This window comes from Diadema setosum, chromosome 5 (assembly GCF_964275005.1).
Source record: "Diadema setosum chromosome 5, eeDiaSeto1, whole genome shotgun sequence".
Taxonomy (NCBI): Eukaryota; Metazoa; Echinodermata; class Echinoidea; order Diadematoida; family Diadematidae; genus Diadema; species Diadema setosum.
Genome location: NC_092689.1, coordinates 23,972,094 through 23,992,126, shown reverse-complemented (window position 1 = coordinate 23,992,126; position 20,033 = coordinate 23,972,094). Strand labels below are relative to the sequence as shown.

Here is a 20,033-nt window from a genome sequence, read left to right as displayed (position 1 = left end):
GTTTGCTGAGAAGGCCACTAGGAATACAGAACATCTATGCCATTCTATCTGCAGATGTTGCTTTCAAGTCTGACCTACTAACCTTTAGTAGTACTAGTTTTTTAGAAAACCTGATGAATTTGTAAAGATGCCATACTTGCAATGGTAGAGTTTTGTCAAATGGATGCATCCTCCAGCCATGCATTGAAGATAGGAATTTGTGATTGACAAATCATAACCATTAGCATCTCATCAGTAGTAGGTTCCCTTCAAAGTATTCATGATATCAAGAAATGCCAATGGCAAGACCTAACATAGTTGATCAAACCAGAGTCACATGCTAAACATCAGAGAAATAATGAGAAAAAAGAAATGATAGTGTTCTCAATGGAATTTAGGTCTTTAAAGTAAAGTATGGAATTAAAAAATAATCAAAACAAGGAATATATTTGTGAATAGGAAAATTTGCACTGAGGCAGATGAGACATGTGTGGGTAGTTAAAAAGGAAGAGAGTGCAAAGCTTGTGAAGTTAGGGACCCAGAAATTTCAAAATCACAGTCATTCCTATCTCAGGCAGACAAATATGGCCTGATTATAGATGTGGACAGGAAAAGAGAGAGAATTAGTTTAGATTTGATTATTCTTCAAGCAGCAAGCATTTTGCCCAAATCCAAACAAATTATTATGAATTAGTCTTCATGATTAAGAACTGGTGACATTCATGAGAACAAATCATGAGTTTTGATTAAGACTGCTTGTGATGAATACAAGATTTGCTATCAGGCAATTTGCTAGTAACTTTTCAGATACAAAATGTCAAATGGTACTGCAGGCAGACCCGCTATTAGTCTGAAGCAGGATTATTTCTGTTGATATACATTGAGCTGTATATCATAAAAGCTTTGGGTATTGATATAAATATGCAGTGCAGATTTGCTGACATTTCTGTTCAATATTCTGGATTCTACAAACCCCCCTCTCCAGCAAAAGGGTAAAAGAGGAGAGAAAATTACTTGAAAAAAGAAAGATTTGCCCTTATTATTTTAACAAGCTACCAAAGTAAACATGAAAAGGTTAAGAATGTTACAGTTCATGTGTTTTTCTGCAACTAAGGTACAGAGTGCCCTGAAATTTCTGTAGGAAAAATGGAAAGTGTAGCACATCAGAACGTCATTCTTAAGTTGTTCTTAACTTTAAGAACAGCTTTATGAAACACCCCTACCCCCAGTATGGCACATACTTCAAATATCTTTATAGTGGCAGCATCAAACATGGGTTCAATTCAGTTTTTAATTCATTTTTTAATTTAATTTTTTTGACAAAAATGTACAGACATCACTTTCTTTGGTAACAGAAAGTGAGGGTCAAAGGGAATAAGAATGTTGTGACTCCATCTCTTGAACCTCTTTATTGTGAAAGGGTGGAATGGTAGTCACTACATAATGTTTTAAAAATGTCAGTGAACCAAGATTGTACTTGCATGTCTGTGAGATTTTTTTTTCAAGGTCATTACTGTCATATCTTTCTGGCCTCATGCAGAGTTTGCTGTGACAACTATGCCTCTTGCCACTATTTCTATTCAAACCTTTCATTTCTATACAAAAGGCAGCACCAGAGTGAATTTCATACCCCTTTTATACTGGGCACGACTTTTAGCTCGCTTCTGAAGCGAGCTAACTTTAATATAGTGTATACGTACTGAGCTGGTCTATTTTTATGCCTCCGCCATGAAGTGTCGCCAGAGGCATTATGTTTTCGGGTTGTTCGTCCGTCCGTCCGTCCATCTGTCTGTCCTTCCGTCCGTCCTTCCGTCTGTCCTTCCGTCTGTCCTTCCATCCGTCCTTCCATCCGTAATGTTATTTTGTGGACAGCATATCTAAAAAAACTGTTTGAGGTATCCTAATAAAACTTGGCATGTATATGTATGAGTGGGCGAAATTGTGCCTATCAACTTTTGAGCACACATGCTCAAGGTTAAAGGTCAAGGTCAAATGCTCAAAATTTCACTATTTTCCCTATATCTATGCAATGCCTGGAGGTATTTCCTTGAAACTTGGTGTATACATGAACTACCAAATAAAGATTCCCCAGAGAGAGCTTTGGGTCATGAGGTCAAAGGTCAAGGGTCAAAGGTCAAGTGAAAATGTTAAAATTTCACATTTTTCTCCAAATCACAAATATTTCAAGGTATCTACATGGAACTTAGTATTTATGCATGTACTGACTGGCAGTGATCATGTAGGGAATTTATGGGTCATGGGTCAAAGGTCAGGGGGTGAAAGGTCAAGGTCAACTCATCAAAATGTCATTATTTCTCTCTTATCGATGCAATGCTTGCAGGATTTTTTAGTGTATGCATATATTACCCAATACAGATTCTCTTGGAAGTTTCTTGCCTAAAGGTCAAAGGTCAAAATGTCAAATGTCAAGTGAAAGTGCTAAATTTCACTTCTTCTTTAAACTTATAAAAGGGTCAAAAGTTGGGTACGAAAATCCTCAAATCCCCAAATACCTGCACTCTTAGACAGTATAGCCATTCATCCAAATAAACCTTGTTCAAGGATAGTGAACAGTCAATGCATTTGTGACAAACCTGTCATTTTAATATTTTGCCAGTTGTGTGAAGCTGTTATCACACATTGTCAAGACATTGTGTTATAGACCTATTCGGAGAACCATGCATTATGGCGGAGGCATACCAGTCGCCATAGCGACATTTCTAGTTTTTCTTACAATTAAATCATGCTGTTTGCTAGTTCAAAGAGTGCATTGCATTGAGAGTTTTACCGAACAGCGAACACACCAATGCGCTGCGTAATACACAGCGCGCCGCTGGCAACAGTACAGCAGTAAACGTACATATTTGCAACGCGGAAGCACCGTACACGCTTTCCGGTCACGGGTCAGTGGATTTAGCCGTGGCTAAACTTGCGAACCTTTTATACTGAAGTTAGCTCGCTTCTGAAGCTGACCTGATCCACCCCCCTAGAGGGGACTAACTATTTTTCGACCTTTTATACTGAGAGTTACGGTGTAGCTCGCTTCAGGTCCGTACCTGAAGCGAGCTAATGCCCAGTATAAAAGGGGTATTAGTATTCTGAGGCTGAAATCACTATGTACATGTTCTCTTTCCCCCCCCCCCCCCCCCCCGAGTCTGTATCAATCCCTCATCATCATGTAAATGCTCAGAAATCTGCTTTTTGCCATTTAAACCCTATTCACAGGGGAAAAAAAATGCTCATTTCATATCAGTTGCCTGATAAGTTTGCTGTCTTATGATTGTTTCATATTGAAGGTGATGTCAATGATAAAATTTGCTGTATTAGTACATTAATGAATTGTCCATTGTTTGACATGGATTATAAAAGATTTGAGTATTGAGATCTTTTTTATGAATATAATGGATGTGCACAACTGGCAGGAGTTAAGCATGGAGGCTATAGCAATGTAGATCAAAGGCATAGATTTTCTTTTATTAATACTGAATATAAGCAGGGGAACATATTGAATGCAAATGCTTTATGACCATGCTATACTTGGGCATTTGAGAATAATCTCAATTGTAAGAATAAGTTAACGCAAGTCATTCATTTTTTTCTGTGTTTTCTAACATGTTTGACTGATTTTTCTTTACTGGTAACCTTTCAGTCTTATTGACATTGTATAAGTCTCGCGAAATATGCCTTAAAGTACTGATGATGAGTGATACCATATCTATATATGCATATATATGTATATATATTTTTTCTTTCTTTCTTTTTTTCTTTTTTTTATCAAGCAAGAAATCCTACATCCCGAAAGATCCATGGCTGAAAGTTTTAGACAATTGTCATGAAAATACGTATAATGCTGCGTGATAAGTAATCTAAAAGCTATAAGGACTTCGTCATTACCCTTAACAACACTTTGTTTATTGTTCGATTTTCCCTTTGTTTTACTGTTTGCATATGAATTTTCGCTCTACCGATCCACCCATCTCTGCTCTTGGCTCCATCTCCTTGACTCATGGACATCCTGTACCCACCCTATGAATCCCCCCAACAACGGCTGGCATCTTCCCTGCATGGAACTCACCACCTTCTTTTGTGTTCGTGTCTGGTTTGTGGTTCCTCTGTCTGGTATATCTTTACATGTTGTGTTATCCTTGCATCTGTTTAATGGTGGTATTCTACTGAATATTCATTCCATGCATTTTGAAACAAAAATGTTTGGAAATATTAAATTGCTCACATATTTTTTTTTTCTTCTTTGACTTGATGGAACCCAAAATTAACTTGAACTCATCTCTTGAAATTCAATTTGGAAAAAAAAAATCCTTTCCAAACTGGCTAATGCTGTTCTAATATTTCCTTGACTTCTGTAACTTTCTGTACAATTTGCACACAATTGCCACTGGCTGTTTCATTTCATTTTCTTTTGTCAAATTTAATTTGTTTTTAAAATATATGTGCCTCTTATGGAATAATGATTTTGCATGTTACGCACCTTAATTTTTCTGCCATTAATAATCAAAATTCGTATCTTGGAAGCAGGCTGCAAAGTTTCCATGGCACCCATGACATAGGTGCAATGCGGAGTGAACCAGTTCAACCACCATCTGTTCCTAGTCTTTTACATGTCCATTCACAACCAGTGATGCCATCTGAGTCAGAGTATGTGCATCAAAATGTAGTCTTTGGCCAGCATTTCTTTTTGTTTCTTGTGATCTGTCCTTTGTGATAGTGTCAGTATAGCTGTGTCATGCATTCTGTATTTTATTTGTTGTTGAGTTGTATTGTGCATATGTGTGGAGTGCTGATGATAAGTTCAAGAAAACCAGCATTGTGGAAAAACAAGCTATGGCGTGGAGCAGAATGAAACCTTGTAAACTGCATTATTGAAAGGGCAAGGCCACTAAGGGTCTGGATATTTCAAATATACTGAATTTACCAAATATATCTTGAAAGATGGAAAAAGCCCCAACAATGCCAATGCAAAAGCAATTCTTGTTGCTCACTAAGCTTGACTGTGTATTGATGCAGAAACAGCAGAATTGTTGTGATGGGAAGCATGTCACAGAACTAAGAATGCCCTACATCTGGTCTGTGCTCAGGAATTATGACTTCACACACTGAGCAATATGTTCTACAACCATTTCCTCACATTTTGATTTTTTTTTGTTTTTGTTTTGAAATTGAACTTATGTCTTGCCATTTTTTAGTCATATGTGTTTACTTTTGTCAGAATCATTTTTTTTTTTTTAATATTTCAATTGCAAGCACTGTGTTCATTTATCCATGATACTAATTTGGTACAAAATTATTGAAGAATATGCTAGTAGAGATATTCATATTTTCTTATATTGATGTGAGGTTCCCTTTTGTCCAGCTCAAAGTTTTGTCTTTCTTCTTTGTTTTTTGTTTTTTGATATGTCATCAAAAGTTCAAACTGCAAGGTACAGGTTTTTTCATATTCAAAGTGTTTCATTTTATTTGTCTTGTTAATAGTGAGCATGAGCCTTAACACACATGCAGAGTGTTTCCTAGATTAAAGACATATTCTTTAATTCCTTTCCATTTCTTGCTACAACCTTGCCTAAAAAGTGTCTCTATTTCGGAGTTAGTTCACGCAGCATCAGTGAATTTATTAAGAGAGCACAGCATTCGTTTTGAGACACAATATGCTAGCTCCCATTTGATATGAAAAGCCAAAATGGTAAAAAAAAAAAAAAAAAAAATTCCCAATGGTCATAAAGGTTGCACATACACAAGGAGTTGGTAGCAAGATGTTGACTGTATCCTGATGATTTCAGACTGTTTTCATGCCTCTGCCATGAAGGGTTGCCAAAGGTATTATGTTTTCGAGTTGTTCATCTGTCCGTCGTTCCATCTGTAATTATTATTATTATTATTATTATTATTATTTTTTTTTTTTTTTTTTTTTTTTGGGGGGGGGGACATAACTTAACAACTGTTTGAGGTATCCAAATGAAACTTGGCACATCATTATATGTAGTAGTGGATAAAGCTAAGCCTTTCGACTTTATGTGTGCATGCTCTAGGTCAAAGTTCAAGGTCAAATTTGTTTGAATTTTCAGTTTCCCCCATATACAACATCTCTGCAATGCCAGGAGGTATTTTCATTAAACATACTGTGTAAATGCATTACCAGATAGGGATTCTCTGGGGAAAGTGTTTGGCCATGGGGTCAAAGGCCAAGTACAAATGGTAAAACTTTACTTTTTTCTCCATATCTCAGAAGTGGCTCAAGGTATCCTCATGAAACTTAGTATATGCATTCATTGCCTGACAATATCTTCTTGGGAATTTTTCATTGATGGGTCAGAGGTCATAGGTCAGTTGAAAATCCAAATGATTTAATGATTTAATTTCAAGACATATTGTGGAGTGATGTGATGTCTGCTTCCCCAGTATGTTCTTGTATTTTGGGTGTTTATGGCTGTTGTTGTAGGTTTTTAGTTGTCATGAAATCATGCAGAAAAGAAAAAACTAAGCGATTTGTGCTTTCATTCATTTTAACCTTTCATTTATTTTAAACTGAAATCCTTCTTGTGTTGTTTGTTCTTTTGAAGCAGACTGAATATTTTATGTGAATCCCCAATAGGGCTGATCTAGGCTAGTGCCTCTCCCACTTTCCAGTGTTGGAATGTTGAGGGATGATGTAGTGTGCCATTAATCTGATAGCTTATGCAGGGCAAGTATGTAAGATAGTGTGTTTATAATTCATCACTGCATCAACAAACTTTATATTTCTAAAGAGGAATAGTTTTTTTTTTTTTGTGTGTGTGTGTGTGTGTGTGCTCCATTTCAGTGGGGAAACAAATTTGAAAGCACATCACAAGCATGGCTATAATGAGATTCAGAATGGTATGTGTGAAGATGGCCTCAAGTCTTTTCAGTGTGGAAACCTCAATGGTGTGACCACCCACTCTCTCATGATTGATAGGTGCAAACTATCATGACTGTGTTCAGTGGCTCTTTCACAAAGTGTGATTCAGAGAGAAAAGAGTTTGCCATAAGGTGGAATGCTGTGATGCACTGTTTCTCATCTCCAAGCCATGGGGCCATCTTTCAGCTTCTACTCCTAGCTGGAGATGAAATAGCAATTTTGCATCCATGAGTCCCTCTTTGATTGATGCAGGCAAACTATCTTTGGTGCTGCACTTTGGCTCGCTGTCAATAATGGAGTCAGTATAAAGGAGGTAATCACTGGAGACGGTTATGATGTGTACATTTCCATCATGAGGCATTTCTGTTATTAGAATTTTAATGTTTGTCCCCACTTTCCTTAACCGTCACAGCACTTCTATGCCACACAGATGAATACAAGCCTCCATTTTATGTTTATCTCTGTAGGATAGAAGCTGCCATATATTATGCCAGTCATTTAAATGTGCTCAGTCACTGACAAATATTGGTGTTATCATGCACCTCTGTGTCTAGAACTTGCAGGAGTCATAGTTATTCAAAGAAATAGTTACGTCTTTGAATTCCCTAAGTCATGTCAAATGCTGCATTTTTTTTTTTTTTTGCAGTTCATTCGGTTTCAGATGTGAAAATATTCAGAATTTTAATTTAATTTTGAGCACCAATTCTTGATGACTGTAGGCAATATATTATTCTACCAGATGTTAGCAAGACAATAATAATAGTTATAATAGTTAAAATGACAGCAAATATCAAGATTTCTTAACACTGACGAGTTAAGACAAATTTTCCTCAAATTTTGATTTTTTTTTTGTCGTCTGTTTTCTCTGCAGTAATTTGATCAGTGTAATTTTAAATATGAGTTGATATGTGCATAACTGCATTCCCTTTTTATGTTATCATTTGTTTAAATGTGACATAGTGCTTGCAAATTCTGATACAGCATATATTACGGCATCACCAGGTGTGTATTAGATTATGCCAAGCTAATGCAGTCTTGTCAGGTACGATTGTTTCCTACTCTTGTCATATTTTCCTCTCTTTACGGTTTTGTTAGATGATCCACAAAGCGTAATGAGATGGATAAAAACAAATGGTACTTAGTCTCATGGTGCAGACTTGTTATATTGCATGACCAAAGTGAAAATTTGTTTGTTTGTTTGTTTGTTTTGTTATAAAGTAACTCCAGCATTCAGTCAGTTCATCTGATATCTTCTATATTTTGTACATTCCACTGGCTCAACCTGTCTGTTTACATTTCAATTTTATTTGCTATTTTTGGTCACTTTTAGGAGCTGTGTTGATGGAAAAAGAAAATGTAGTAGAAAATATCACTATGACGGTAGTTATTACCGAAATTAAGGTTGACATTTTCATTTAAAATGGCCTCCATGTTTATAAGTAGCCTGATTATTTTGCAATAGCTGAGAAGGTAGATAGAAGGGGGAAAAGGTGATGGTTTGTCAACACTGCCATTCATGGCAGATCTATATCTTTTCTAATCACAGATTATTAAATGACTGCAACAACCATGATATTTTGGAAGATATTCTTCAGTGGACTACAGTTTGTCCTCATCCATCATTTAGCTCTTACCAGCCAGCCATATTCTTTATACTCAGCAGGAATCTGTAGAAGGATTCATGCTGATGTGAATTAGTGGGATACAAATCTCAAGATATGCATAGTAATCTAAATCTTGAGAGCTTTGCCAGTGTGGACATTAAAATCTCACTAAATGGCGTACTCAGAATTGCAAAACAAATCACAAGAAATCTTGTGATTATTTTGGCACTAGTACGATGATTTGAGAAATAGCATGATGATATGCACAGCACCAATTGTATGAATGCTGGAGCAAATAATTTTGAGATCTTTTATCCTGTCATTCAAAACACACATTCAAACAGTGTACGAACACAAGGGCAAAGATCACCATTTTGGTAGATTTCAGGCATGCCCAGATCAGTCTACTTAATCATCAAAAACCAGTAATTAGCAGGATATTCTGTCCATCTATGTCAAAATAATACACATGAGTGAGTGTACTTTCAAGATTATAAGTGGCAGATCCAGGGGCCCTTGTGACCACTTTGAGGCTGGGACCAAATTTGGGATCAATTTTCATGTTATGATGTTTTTGAAAGCATATGGTCAAACTTTCAAAAAACTTGGCAATATTACAGTACTCACCCGTTCATTGGGAACTGCTTTAGCGGGAACCTCCGGTTAACTCTTCATGAGCAAGGTGTAAACCCCCTGCCTGCAACATTATTCTGAGACTGCCACAGAGGCATGCTCTGGGAAGGAATTCTGATTTTCATCTCCATATAACAGTTTAATAGAGTTTTGTTATGCTGGACATGCAATTAGCAAAGCTATAGAGAAAATGGCAAGCTTTGATATAAATGTTATGACAAGTCTATGATTATTTTGCTTACAAATGACTACTGGCGATCTATCAATCTCTTTTGGAGGGTATGTGCATTTGAGAAAAATATGAAAAGAAAACTTGATGTAACAAATTTTAATGTGTTATTTCCACTGCATAGTCGGAACCATAAACTACTTTATCGCAAGGAATTCTGGCTGCAACACTTCCATGCCCATTATTTATGTCTAAATGATAATAAGAAAATCTGTAGAAATAATTGCAGGGATTTCACTTCCTCACCAGAAGGATTATTTTCTAATCAATTCCAGATAGAATATGCGGATTGCGCATTCTAAACATTTACTGTTACGTACATCACATGGGAGGCAGTGCTGGCTGGATGATCATATCGAGCATCGTCAGATTCTACTCCTGTGCAATATGGAGAGTCACCTTCACCATGTGCAGCCCATACTTTCCCTGTTTGTGCATACATGTAGTATGTGTGAAGTGAATGAATAGACTTTCCATGCCGATCCAGCGAGCTGGCCAATCGACACTACCGTGCATGCATGTGCAATGCAAGTGCTAGTACGGCATGTCCATTCGTTGATGCTGTAGCAGAGGACTTTGAACAGATGAACCATGACCTCGTACCTCATGAATAAGCACTTAATTTATCAGAACTTGCCTAAAGGAAAGAAAAAAAAATGCAAATATCTGTCAGCTATGATGCCACTTGTAAAGTCATGACATTGGATCATTCTGACTTCACACAGATTTTACTGCACTAACAAAACAAGTTCCCGGTACGAGTTACGATCGTAATATTCATACATGACAGTACATTTCTGCGATGGGAACACCACAAAAATGTATGTACTACGGACTGTGCTATGTCTTTGCTTGCAGGATAGACTGTGAAATTTGTGCTCAGAACAAAGGTAGAAAATGCACCTCTTTTGATTATTTCTAGACATATCCGGACGCATGACTTTTCTAAGATGATTTTTTTTTTTTTTGTATTTAGTTTAAAAAAAAAAATACATACAGCTTATTGCCACCGCTCTTTTTGTGGCGTCCATCATGCGTCATGCATCGTGTGTAAACTAGCTGTTTACATTTTTATCTTCTTCTTGAGAACCCCTTGACCGATTTTCACCAAACTTGGCAGGTAGCATCCCTAAGGTGATATGATCTTAATTTGTTCAAATAGACACCATGCCCCACCTGGGGGGCCCTCAGGGGGCCCTCAGGGGGCCTAAACCCCCCAAAATTAAGGAATCTTAAAAAAATCTTCTTCTCTAGAACCAGAAGTGATAGAGCTAAGTTAATACTATGAGTTAGTACATTAATCACTGTAGTTTCAAGTTTGTTCATGGCGGAATCAGGGGTGCCCCCCTTGGGACCCAGGGGAGCTAGGGTCGTAATGGGACCTAAATTGTACATTTTCGTCTTGTTCTTGAAAACCTCATGATAATTTTCACCAAACTTGGCAGGTAGCATCTCTAGGGGGATAGAATCAGAATTCCATAAATTGGGCATCATGCCCTACCTGGGGGCAGGGGGGCCCAACCCACCCCCTAGTAAGAAATCTTTAACCTGTTGAGGATGAATCCTGAGTATACTCGGGCGCATGTCTATAGGAAATGCGTGTTGTAGCAAAATCAGTCCGTCCTTAATGGGTTAAAGATTTTCTGTAGAACCAGAAGTGATTGAGCTAAGTTAATACAATGAGTTGGTATATTGATGACTATTGTTTCAAGTTTGTTCATGGCAGAATCAGCCCCTCCCCCCTTGGGACCCAGGGGAGCACGGTGGGATGAGTCTAAATGGGGTCTAAAATTGTACATTTTCATATTCTTCTTGAGAACCACTTGATGAATATTCACCAAACTTGGTAGGTAGCATGCCAGGGGGTTAAGATCTCCATTTGTTCAACAGGGCACCATGCTTCCCTGGGGGGGCCCTTCCCCCCCCCCCCCCCAAACATTAAGGAATATTTACAATTCTTCTTCTCTAGAACCAGAAGTGATAAAGCAATGAGTTGTACATTGGTGACTGTACATGCAGTTCCAAGTTTGTTCATTGCAGATCCAGGGCTGATCCCCCCCCCCCCCCCCCCCCGAGTCGGTCAGGAGGTATCTAAATGCGAACCTAAACTGTACATTTTTCATCTTCTTGCTGAAAACAACATAATGCATTATCACCAAACTTGGCAAGTAGCATTGCTAGGGGGTTACGGTCTCAAAGTGTTTGAATGGGCACCATGCTTTCCGTGGGGCCCCAGGGGCCCCTAAACCTCGCAAATTAAAGGAATATGCAAAATATTCTTCTCTAGAATCAGAAGTGATAGAGATTTAAGTCATTTTTTTTCCAAACTGGATAGTCAACATTCTATAAAGTATTTTTACCAGTGTGAATATGCAAATGAACACCATGCCCCCAGCTCTAAAAGCTGTCCCTCCCCACCGCAAGTTTCCGATGTTCTCAGGTAAGAGTCTGCAAGAATGCATGGAAGGTGCACTTGTGGTTTCTCATACGCAAAGCATTCATTCGGGGGACAAGCGAGGTCACGGCAAAATGAAAACGGTGGGTATGAGTTAATTGTACCTGTCCACTGCGACTGTATGTGGCCATGCATTTCTGATGTATGGTCACTTCCCTGGCCACCTGTTACAATAACTAGATTGACTCTGACACCTTTGAATGGTCACAATTGTAGTATCAGTGCCAGCCTCTCAATGTGATGTCAATGGCAAAAAAATAAACATAAATAAAAAAATTAAAAAAAATAAGAGAGAAGTATGTTAATGTAAGTGCTTTGGAGCTTCAACCCCAGTGGTTTTCTCAGTAGGAGATTTGTAGAGAAATATGGAATGGAAGCCTGGAGGGCATACTCCACTTAAAGGCATAATTTACCATTTGCAGATGAAAGCATTAGTGCTATAAAATAGTTCTAAAATGTGAGTTAGGGATAGAAACAACCACTGTCAAAATTTGAATCCGTATAATCGATGTTAAGTGTTGTTAAATACACAAAATGTGAACAATAGTTATAATAAAAAAAATTCCAGACTAAACCGTATACAGTTACGGTTTATTGAGAAAAACCCTGATATCTCCTTATATTTTAGGTTTTATTGCAAATATTTCATATGGTAGGATGTTTTATGATACAACAGACCTACACATATGCATCAAATATGATATCTTGAAAATTTTTGAAATCACTGCTCCCAAAGGTAAACTGGACCTTTAACTGATGATCATGAATGCTAGCTTCAGCTCTTCCTCACTCTTTACAAGAGAGAGAGAGAGAGAGAGATGATTGAAATAGTAGGGTTAGATATTTCTTGGAGATGAAGCACTGTGGACATCTACCCTCAAGGCTCCAGGTCTCTCCCCATCATCTTAACTTTGATGAGCTGTGTTTTTAATATTAAAGGGGAATGTGTGTCCATGTTACATTTTAGGTATAGTGAGGCAGTCCTCTCAAAGTTGAAAAAATATATATATATATATATTGTTGGTATCTCTGATGACCTACTTTCAACAAAAACAAACTTTCAAATCACCAAACAAACATATATTTTGATTAAAAAGTTTGAATCTACAGTGGTGAATATGTATGTAAGTAAGCATAAAACAATTTATTTCACAATAATGATACCGCATATTGTCGCATTTTATGATGAATCATACATGACCATTTTGAAACACTTGAAGTGGTTTTCTAAAGGCACTACCTTCAACCCACAATTTGCATACGTTGCATGCTGGAATTATTTTTAAAAAATCACGTATGGAGACAGTGGTGGATTTCCTTGCATAAAAACTATTGAAAGGTATTATTGTGTACTCTTCTTTATTATCAGTGCAGTAAAAATTCTCAGGACTACCTCCTTTTAATTATTGGAAATTCACCTTGACTGTGCTGCTGGCAGTTGTGACGAACTTCTCCTTTACAAACAGCAAAAATGTCTAGATTTTATTTCATTTTTTATTGCAAAAAGCTGGGAATAGATTGTGTGATTCAATGCTTCGTCATCGATGTCTGCTTCCACAAAGGTCTTGACAATAATTCTCTATTCCACAGAGCAAAGAAGCTGCCGTGTGTGCTAATTATTTTTGTGAGTGAAGAACGCTGAAGGGCTGTGTACATCTTTCATCAAGGTTTGGGTCTTTATGGAGATGTCTCACTGCTATTGGTCATGTTTATCCAATGGAAGCCTGCGTCCCTCCACTTCTCTGGGCAAGTTGAGATGTTTGATCCTATCATCATTTATGCTGGCCTCAGAAAGGTGCTGATATAGTGACGCAAGGCAAACCTCGACATCACCTTGACCTTTGAGTCATTTTGTAGCTATCCTGGCAAACATGTGAACACTGCTGTGTTTTTGACCTTCACACTGTCTCATTTTCTCAGCAGCATCTTCTGCATTCATTCTACTTTGAGGGATATAATGTTATTATCTACTAAGCTTGTTACTGGCTGGCAGCCCCTGTATCAAGTTACCCCAAGTGGGAGTCTCAGGCAAGCAATCTTACATATTCCTGGTCTTTCATTGTGATGAGAACCATGAACATGGTAACTTTCATTGATGTATTGATTTGTGAATGCAATCAAAACTGTTGACATACAATTTTCTCCTGGAAAGCCACCTTCATTAGGGTTAATCATTGTGTAATTATCACATAAATAATTTGATATGTGAATGATTGATATTTGAACTCAAGTACATATATGATCACATACATATGAGGCGTAGCTAGAATCTCCCAGTAAAACTGAACTGAAAAGTGTCTTTCCACTGGTGGTGAATGCAGTGGATTTTTACACCTTACTATAAACACACCCCAACAAAGCTTTGGTGGCTTTGGGTATTCGTGGTTTCATGAGAGATTGGTATATTTATCTAGAATGCAGAAAAGTTTGCTTGTCACGCTGGAGACCATTAAATGTCAAAAAGCATGGGCTACTCCCTGCATTAAGTATGGTGATCAGGTGTAATTAGAGGGCATTCGCTGAAGGGATCGGGTTTAATTAGTAGGCCTGGATGGAAGGGATTGGTAAACAGTGAATGGTGTTAACCTTTTAGTGCTGCTGGGGCAATTAGCCAATCAAGATTCAATCATAAACTTGACAGGAGTGAAGTGCCCACCGTGTCAATGAATTATGAACAACTGTATTGGAGGCATGATATTAACCACAAACACTGTTCGTCCTCACAAGCCTTATCAAATAGAGAATGAAAGTCAGTATGAAGATAGCCCATGCTTCTAAAAAGGGGAGAAATACTATGATAAGATTACCTGAAGCCGTAATCCTGAATGTAGATGTACGCATTATTGAGCCCTATTTGTTTGGTACCCGAGTCTCACACCAAATATGTGAGTCAAATGTTTGCACTTGTTTCCATGAAATTTCTGCACATTCCACTGAATATCTTATGCTCTCAGTCTGCCTTCAAATACATTTCCAAGGAAAACTTGTCCTGAATGCAACAAAAAATAACAACAACAAAATGCCCCCCTCCCCCCCCCCCCCCAAAAAAAAAAAAAAAAAAAAAATCTGCAAACAAGGGGAAGGTGGAGTGAGATGTGCTTGTAAAGATGCAATTCTGGATGGCAATATTTGGGATATAAAACACTTAACTGTTTATATTTACTGAAATATTTGAAGTAGCTTTGATTGCTGTTATCCTGTCAGTTCATCGTTTCCTATTGTAAATTGTTAAAACAAATGGGGGATTGCTTTTGTTTGCTGCTTGTAAATGAGTATAAATGATAATGAGAATGTTAAAAAAGGGATTTTCTTATTTTTGAACTTCATGAAGAAATTAGGTATCAAGGACATCTCAGATAAAGTTTATGAAAGCCTTTCCATTGATCACATTTTACTCCACAGACAGGGATACATGTATCTTTTATGTGTCATGTCTTCAGTAGCACTAGTTTAGGATGTGCTATGGCTAGGAAGTGTCTTGATTTGGGGTGGGCCAGAGTTGCTACATCTTGCTTAGCATGGAATAGATACAGAGCAGACCTTTAATGCTGATGGTTCCTGCATCAGCAAAGATGGTGAATTAATAGGATGGGACAGTGAGGGAAGCTGGGAGGTAGCGAGGCATGAACTCTTGAGACTTCCCCCATCGTGAGAAATGTAAATTCTTGATCATCCCACTCCCCTTCCCCTGTGGATGATTATCGTAGCTCCACAAATTATTCAGTAAGCCCATTGCTTACAATCTCATCGTTGCCATAGTTACCCCCAACAAGTATCCACAGCCAAATTTATTTCATTTGTTGATATGTACTTGGTTAATTTTGGTGTTAATTATTCTCTTTGAATTTCTGCAAAAGATGACATAGAATGTGCGTTATCGCATGATAGTACCTAATGACATTAAATAACTTTGACTACATTCATGAATGAAGTAGTTTTTCCTCCTGTCCTATGACTACCACACAAACTTAACTCTCATTGCCATTCTCTGAATACAAACTAAAATGAGGGAAAAGGAAGTCAAGGAATGTTATAGGCAAAACATGAGGGAAGCATTCAGACATTTTTTTTTTTTTTTGAATTACAGCTGTCAGTGTCCTCACTTTCAATAGAAGGTGCAATTTCTCTTTTCTTTCAGACAATTGAGAGACAGATGTTGGCATGATCTACAACGTACTGGGCCACTGAGAATAGACAATATCTCAAGATTACAACACTGCCAAAGCCAAGGGTTTCTTCATCCATCAAATAATGTGTTTTCCACCTCCCTGTTGGAATCTATACACACCCAATACTTCATGCAGACACACTCATCAATGGCTCTCAATCAGCAGAAATGGGGGGGGGGGGGGGGTAAACGCTTTTTAAGAAGGGATGCAAGCTAGAGTTTTGACTCGTGTTTGAATCAAGGCGAGCTGTCACTTGTTCTGGTCAAAGAAGCAGCTGGAGATGGTAACTTATTATGGGGCTGGCAAATTACCATCTGAAAGGCATACATGTATTCTGATAAAATTTTACAGCATTCATATATAGTATGTTGATCTTTCATTTCATTTCATTCAGATAGCCCCTAGCAGTGTAATGGAAGGTGTGTACGTTTTGGATACTGTGCTACAATGCATTCTTCAGCTTCTGTCTGTCCAGTGAGTCAGGTGACTGTGTTTGATTATGTATGTGTGTTTGTGTGTGTACGTATGTGTGTGTTTGTGTTGGATGGTTAGGCATCAGCAAAAAAACAACAACAAAAAATATATCCTTATTTGTACACAAATACCATATTCACATTGTCCCTTGGATTAAAGCAGCGAGTGATCCGAGACGGTGTTCCGCACCAGTATAGCATCAGTCAAGGCTTAAAGATGGCCCGTCCCTTTTGCATTCCTTCCCAAATAGCACAGAATGTGATATATTCCACCAGAATGACAAGACTATTGTAAATCTATAACATTTATGTGATATTTGAAGGTTGTTAGCCGTTAAAATTCAAATAATGCACCAAACGCTCACCGAAACGTATTCTGTGTACTAGGCACAGCTGCAGCACGATGTACAAAACACACGGCAGCACAGCAGCGAGCACCGCGATTGATCTGAATGTAGCTATCTCAACAGTGACCTGTGGTTGTACACGGCGCTAGTGTACTTTCGCACCTGTTTGTCAAATGACCTCCAAACAACCACAAACTCACCCTGGTTTTTCAGTAACCTAAAATACTTCCATCTGAGTCTCCAAAGTCCACTTTTAGCATTTACAAGTGTTGGAAAATCGTTGGAAAATCTTGATCGCTATAGCTGGAATTGCTGCTCGGTGCACAAGCACAATTACGAATTGGTCTGAATGTAGCAACACAGCGGCTTTTTCTATGGTGTCGTTGAAAAGCTAAAATTTGTTTTTTCCTTGTAATCAGCCAAGGTGGAAATGGTATTTTCTTTTTAAAGACACCATAGAAGAACTTGCCGTGGTCACTGTGAGATAGCTACATTCAGATCAATCGCAGTGCTCGCTGCTGTGCTGCCGTGTGTTTTGTACATCGTGCTGCGCTGTCTGCTCCTGTGCAACGCAGTTATCGCTGAGCGAGTAGCTGCGATCGAGATTATTTCGAGAAGTAGATAAATGACAAAATGGTGAAAATTCCATTTCTACCGGACTTGAATCTCGCTCAGATGCAAGTATTTAGGTTACTGAATAACTAAGGTGAGTTTATGCTTAGCGACGACATAAAACGGCGACTTTTTGTCACAACAGTTGAGTCTGTATTACTGTATGGAGCAGAGACGTGGACACTTACAGCCAGACAAGAGAAAGCATTGGACGGAGTGTACACACGCATGCTCAGGATAGCCCTTAATGTGTCATGGAGTGACTACGTTAGAAATGATGACTTGTATAGTACATTGCCAAAGGTGTCTGACAAAGTGCGTGAGAGAAGGATGCGATTAGCGGGACACTGTGCGCGACACCCTGAACTATCTGCGAGTTCCCTCGTACTCTGGGAACCTAAACAGGGAACTGCAAAACGAGGAAGACGTAAGGCCACTTTAATCAGTGTCCTGAAGAAGGATGCAGGCCTAGATAGCATTAATGACCTACGGACAGTCATGTTAGATAGAGAGGTTTGGAGGCGCAACTTTATTTATGGAACCCGAGTTGGCATCGGCTAAAGCAAATACATGCCCTCGAATAAGTAGTAGTAGTAGTAGTATGCATGTTTGGAGGTCATTTGACAAACAGGTGCAAAAGTACACTAGCGCCGAATTCACTAGCTTCTTTTACTTTGTTATCAATGGCAAATAACAACACACCACTTACATGAACTACTTGTACAACTAAGTGCATCATCCAGGTCTGTAAAACTAGAATAGTATTTAGATTTGTAATTTTTGCGAAGCTCGCAAAAATTAATCAAATCTTAACGGTCAATTTAACTAAACAAATAAAGACCCTCTTGAGTTCAAAATTTACAGGAGGTTTCCAAATAGTGTTTTCTTCAATAAATAAGTGTTCTCACCAATTTTTCAAAAATTTGCATGAAAAAGGGATTGGCTGTCTTTAAAGGGACTGTACAGTACTGGTTGAGGTGGGGATTCATGTTTTGAACATTCTTAAGTGAGATAATGAAAAGCCTCTTATGAAATATGAAAGAGCATGTAATTTCAAGAAGGATTCAACGTTTATTTGATGAAAATTGGTTTTCAAATGGCTGAATATCCAAAAAAGTGCTAATAATAAAAGGCGACATGCCACAACTTTATTAGGATCTCTTTGTTTCACCTTGTTTTTGGATATCTCAGCCATTTCAAAACCGATTTTCATCGAATAAACTTTTGACACCCCTTAGAACTGCATGCTCTATGACATCTCATAGAGTGGTTTCTGAATATCTCGCAAAACGTTATAAGCTAAATCCTCACCTTGACCAGAACTGTACACACCCTTTAAATTGTGTTCACAGTAGGCTCACCAGTCTTGCACCGACAGCGTATTTGTGTGTTCAAATTGAAGCCAGCAAACACTGCTTGAAACTACATAATTGTGGTGAACCCTAAAGGAATTAGAAAAGTTGCCTTCTTTCTATGCATATGTACTCCATAACATTACTACATGTGGAATGTGCTTTGTGAAATGTGGTTATGTTCATCGTTGCCAACATTGCTGCCTTTTTGCATTTTGCAGCAGCATGCTTAATGATGAAAATTTTTCAACACGAGAGTTTAATTATCTGGTGAATGGAAGAGCTCCGCATATGGAGTTCGGAAAATGCTTGAAGCCTTCCATACAACGGCGACAATAAACAAACACAGAATTGTTTGGAAACACCATATATGCTTGCCGGAGTGTACTTGGGACTCATCCTCAACAGGTTAATACAGAGTTTAGAGGACTTCAGGAGTGCTCCTGAGCCTATCCTCAAGAGGGGCATAACTTTAGAGTGCTTGAGAAATGTGTGAAAATTTTCGCGCATTTCGCGTGACAAGAAATCAGCACGAAAATAAAGACAGGCAAATTTCTTTGCACATCATATTTTCCACTAATAAATGTCTTGATTCCGCAGTGTGACCCTACTTGTGCACTGGGGCAATCCGTAAGGAATATTCATGATGCCAAGTTGTGAAACTGAGAAGAGATTGTCACTAGAAATGTTATGCTTGATTAGGGAAAATGTGTTCAGCCAAGGAGTAAAACAGTTTATCTAGGGTACGTGTTTAGATTGAATCCGTAGGAGGTGCAAAATTCCTGACTTATGACTGTACAAGAAAGAAGGTATGTGTTGAGATATCTTGCTTGAGTTACTGTCACCATATAATTTTCTACATGCTGGGAAGCTTCAGCTGCTGGGGGTCAGGCTGTGGTCACAGGTTGTCCACTGATGTTGTTTAGTGAGATTTTTGGTCGTCGTCTGTGAATGGCTGCAAATATTGATGTTTCAATCGTGATTGTTCGGAAGAATTTTCGGCTTGTCTGAAGCATGATCTAGCAAGTGAGATTTGGATTGTAATTTGGATTGCTTCTGCCATATGAATGCACCTTGTGTCACTCTCTGTCACTTGCCTTTTATGCTTTACAAGCCTATCTCTCCATAGTTATCATTTCTTTCCTGTATGTTCCTTCCAAGGTATGTCTTGTCAATTCTGTCTTTGCCTAGTTCAGTTCCTCCAGCTTTTTTCTGTCCTTTCTCACACTCAGTCTGTCTGTCTCGATATTCATTGCGTATTTCCTCATATTCTGCATCTTTCTCTGTATCT

At 38.2% G+C, this 20,033-nt stretch overlaps 1 protein-coding gene across 1 annotated transcript in view; it reads left to right on the top strand.

Moving 5' to 3' along the window:
• The window catches only part of LOC140228640 (synaptotagmin-7-like), a 200,517-nt gene that overhangs the window by 116,159 nt on the left and 64,325 nt on the right, over positions 1-20,033 (top strand). Inside the window, exon 5 of the mRNA XM_072308889.1 lies at positions 4,513-4,632. Coding sequence (XP_072164990.1) covers positions 4,513-4,632 — 120 coding nt within the window. The remainder of the gene's footprint in view (positions 1-4,512; positions 4,633-20,033) is intronic.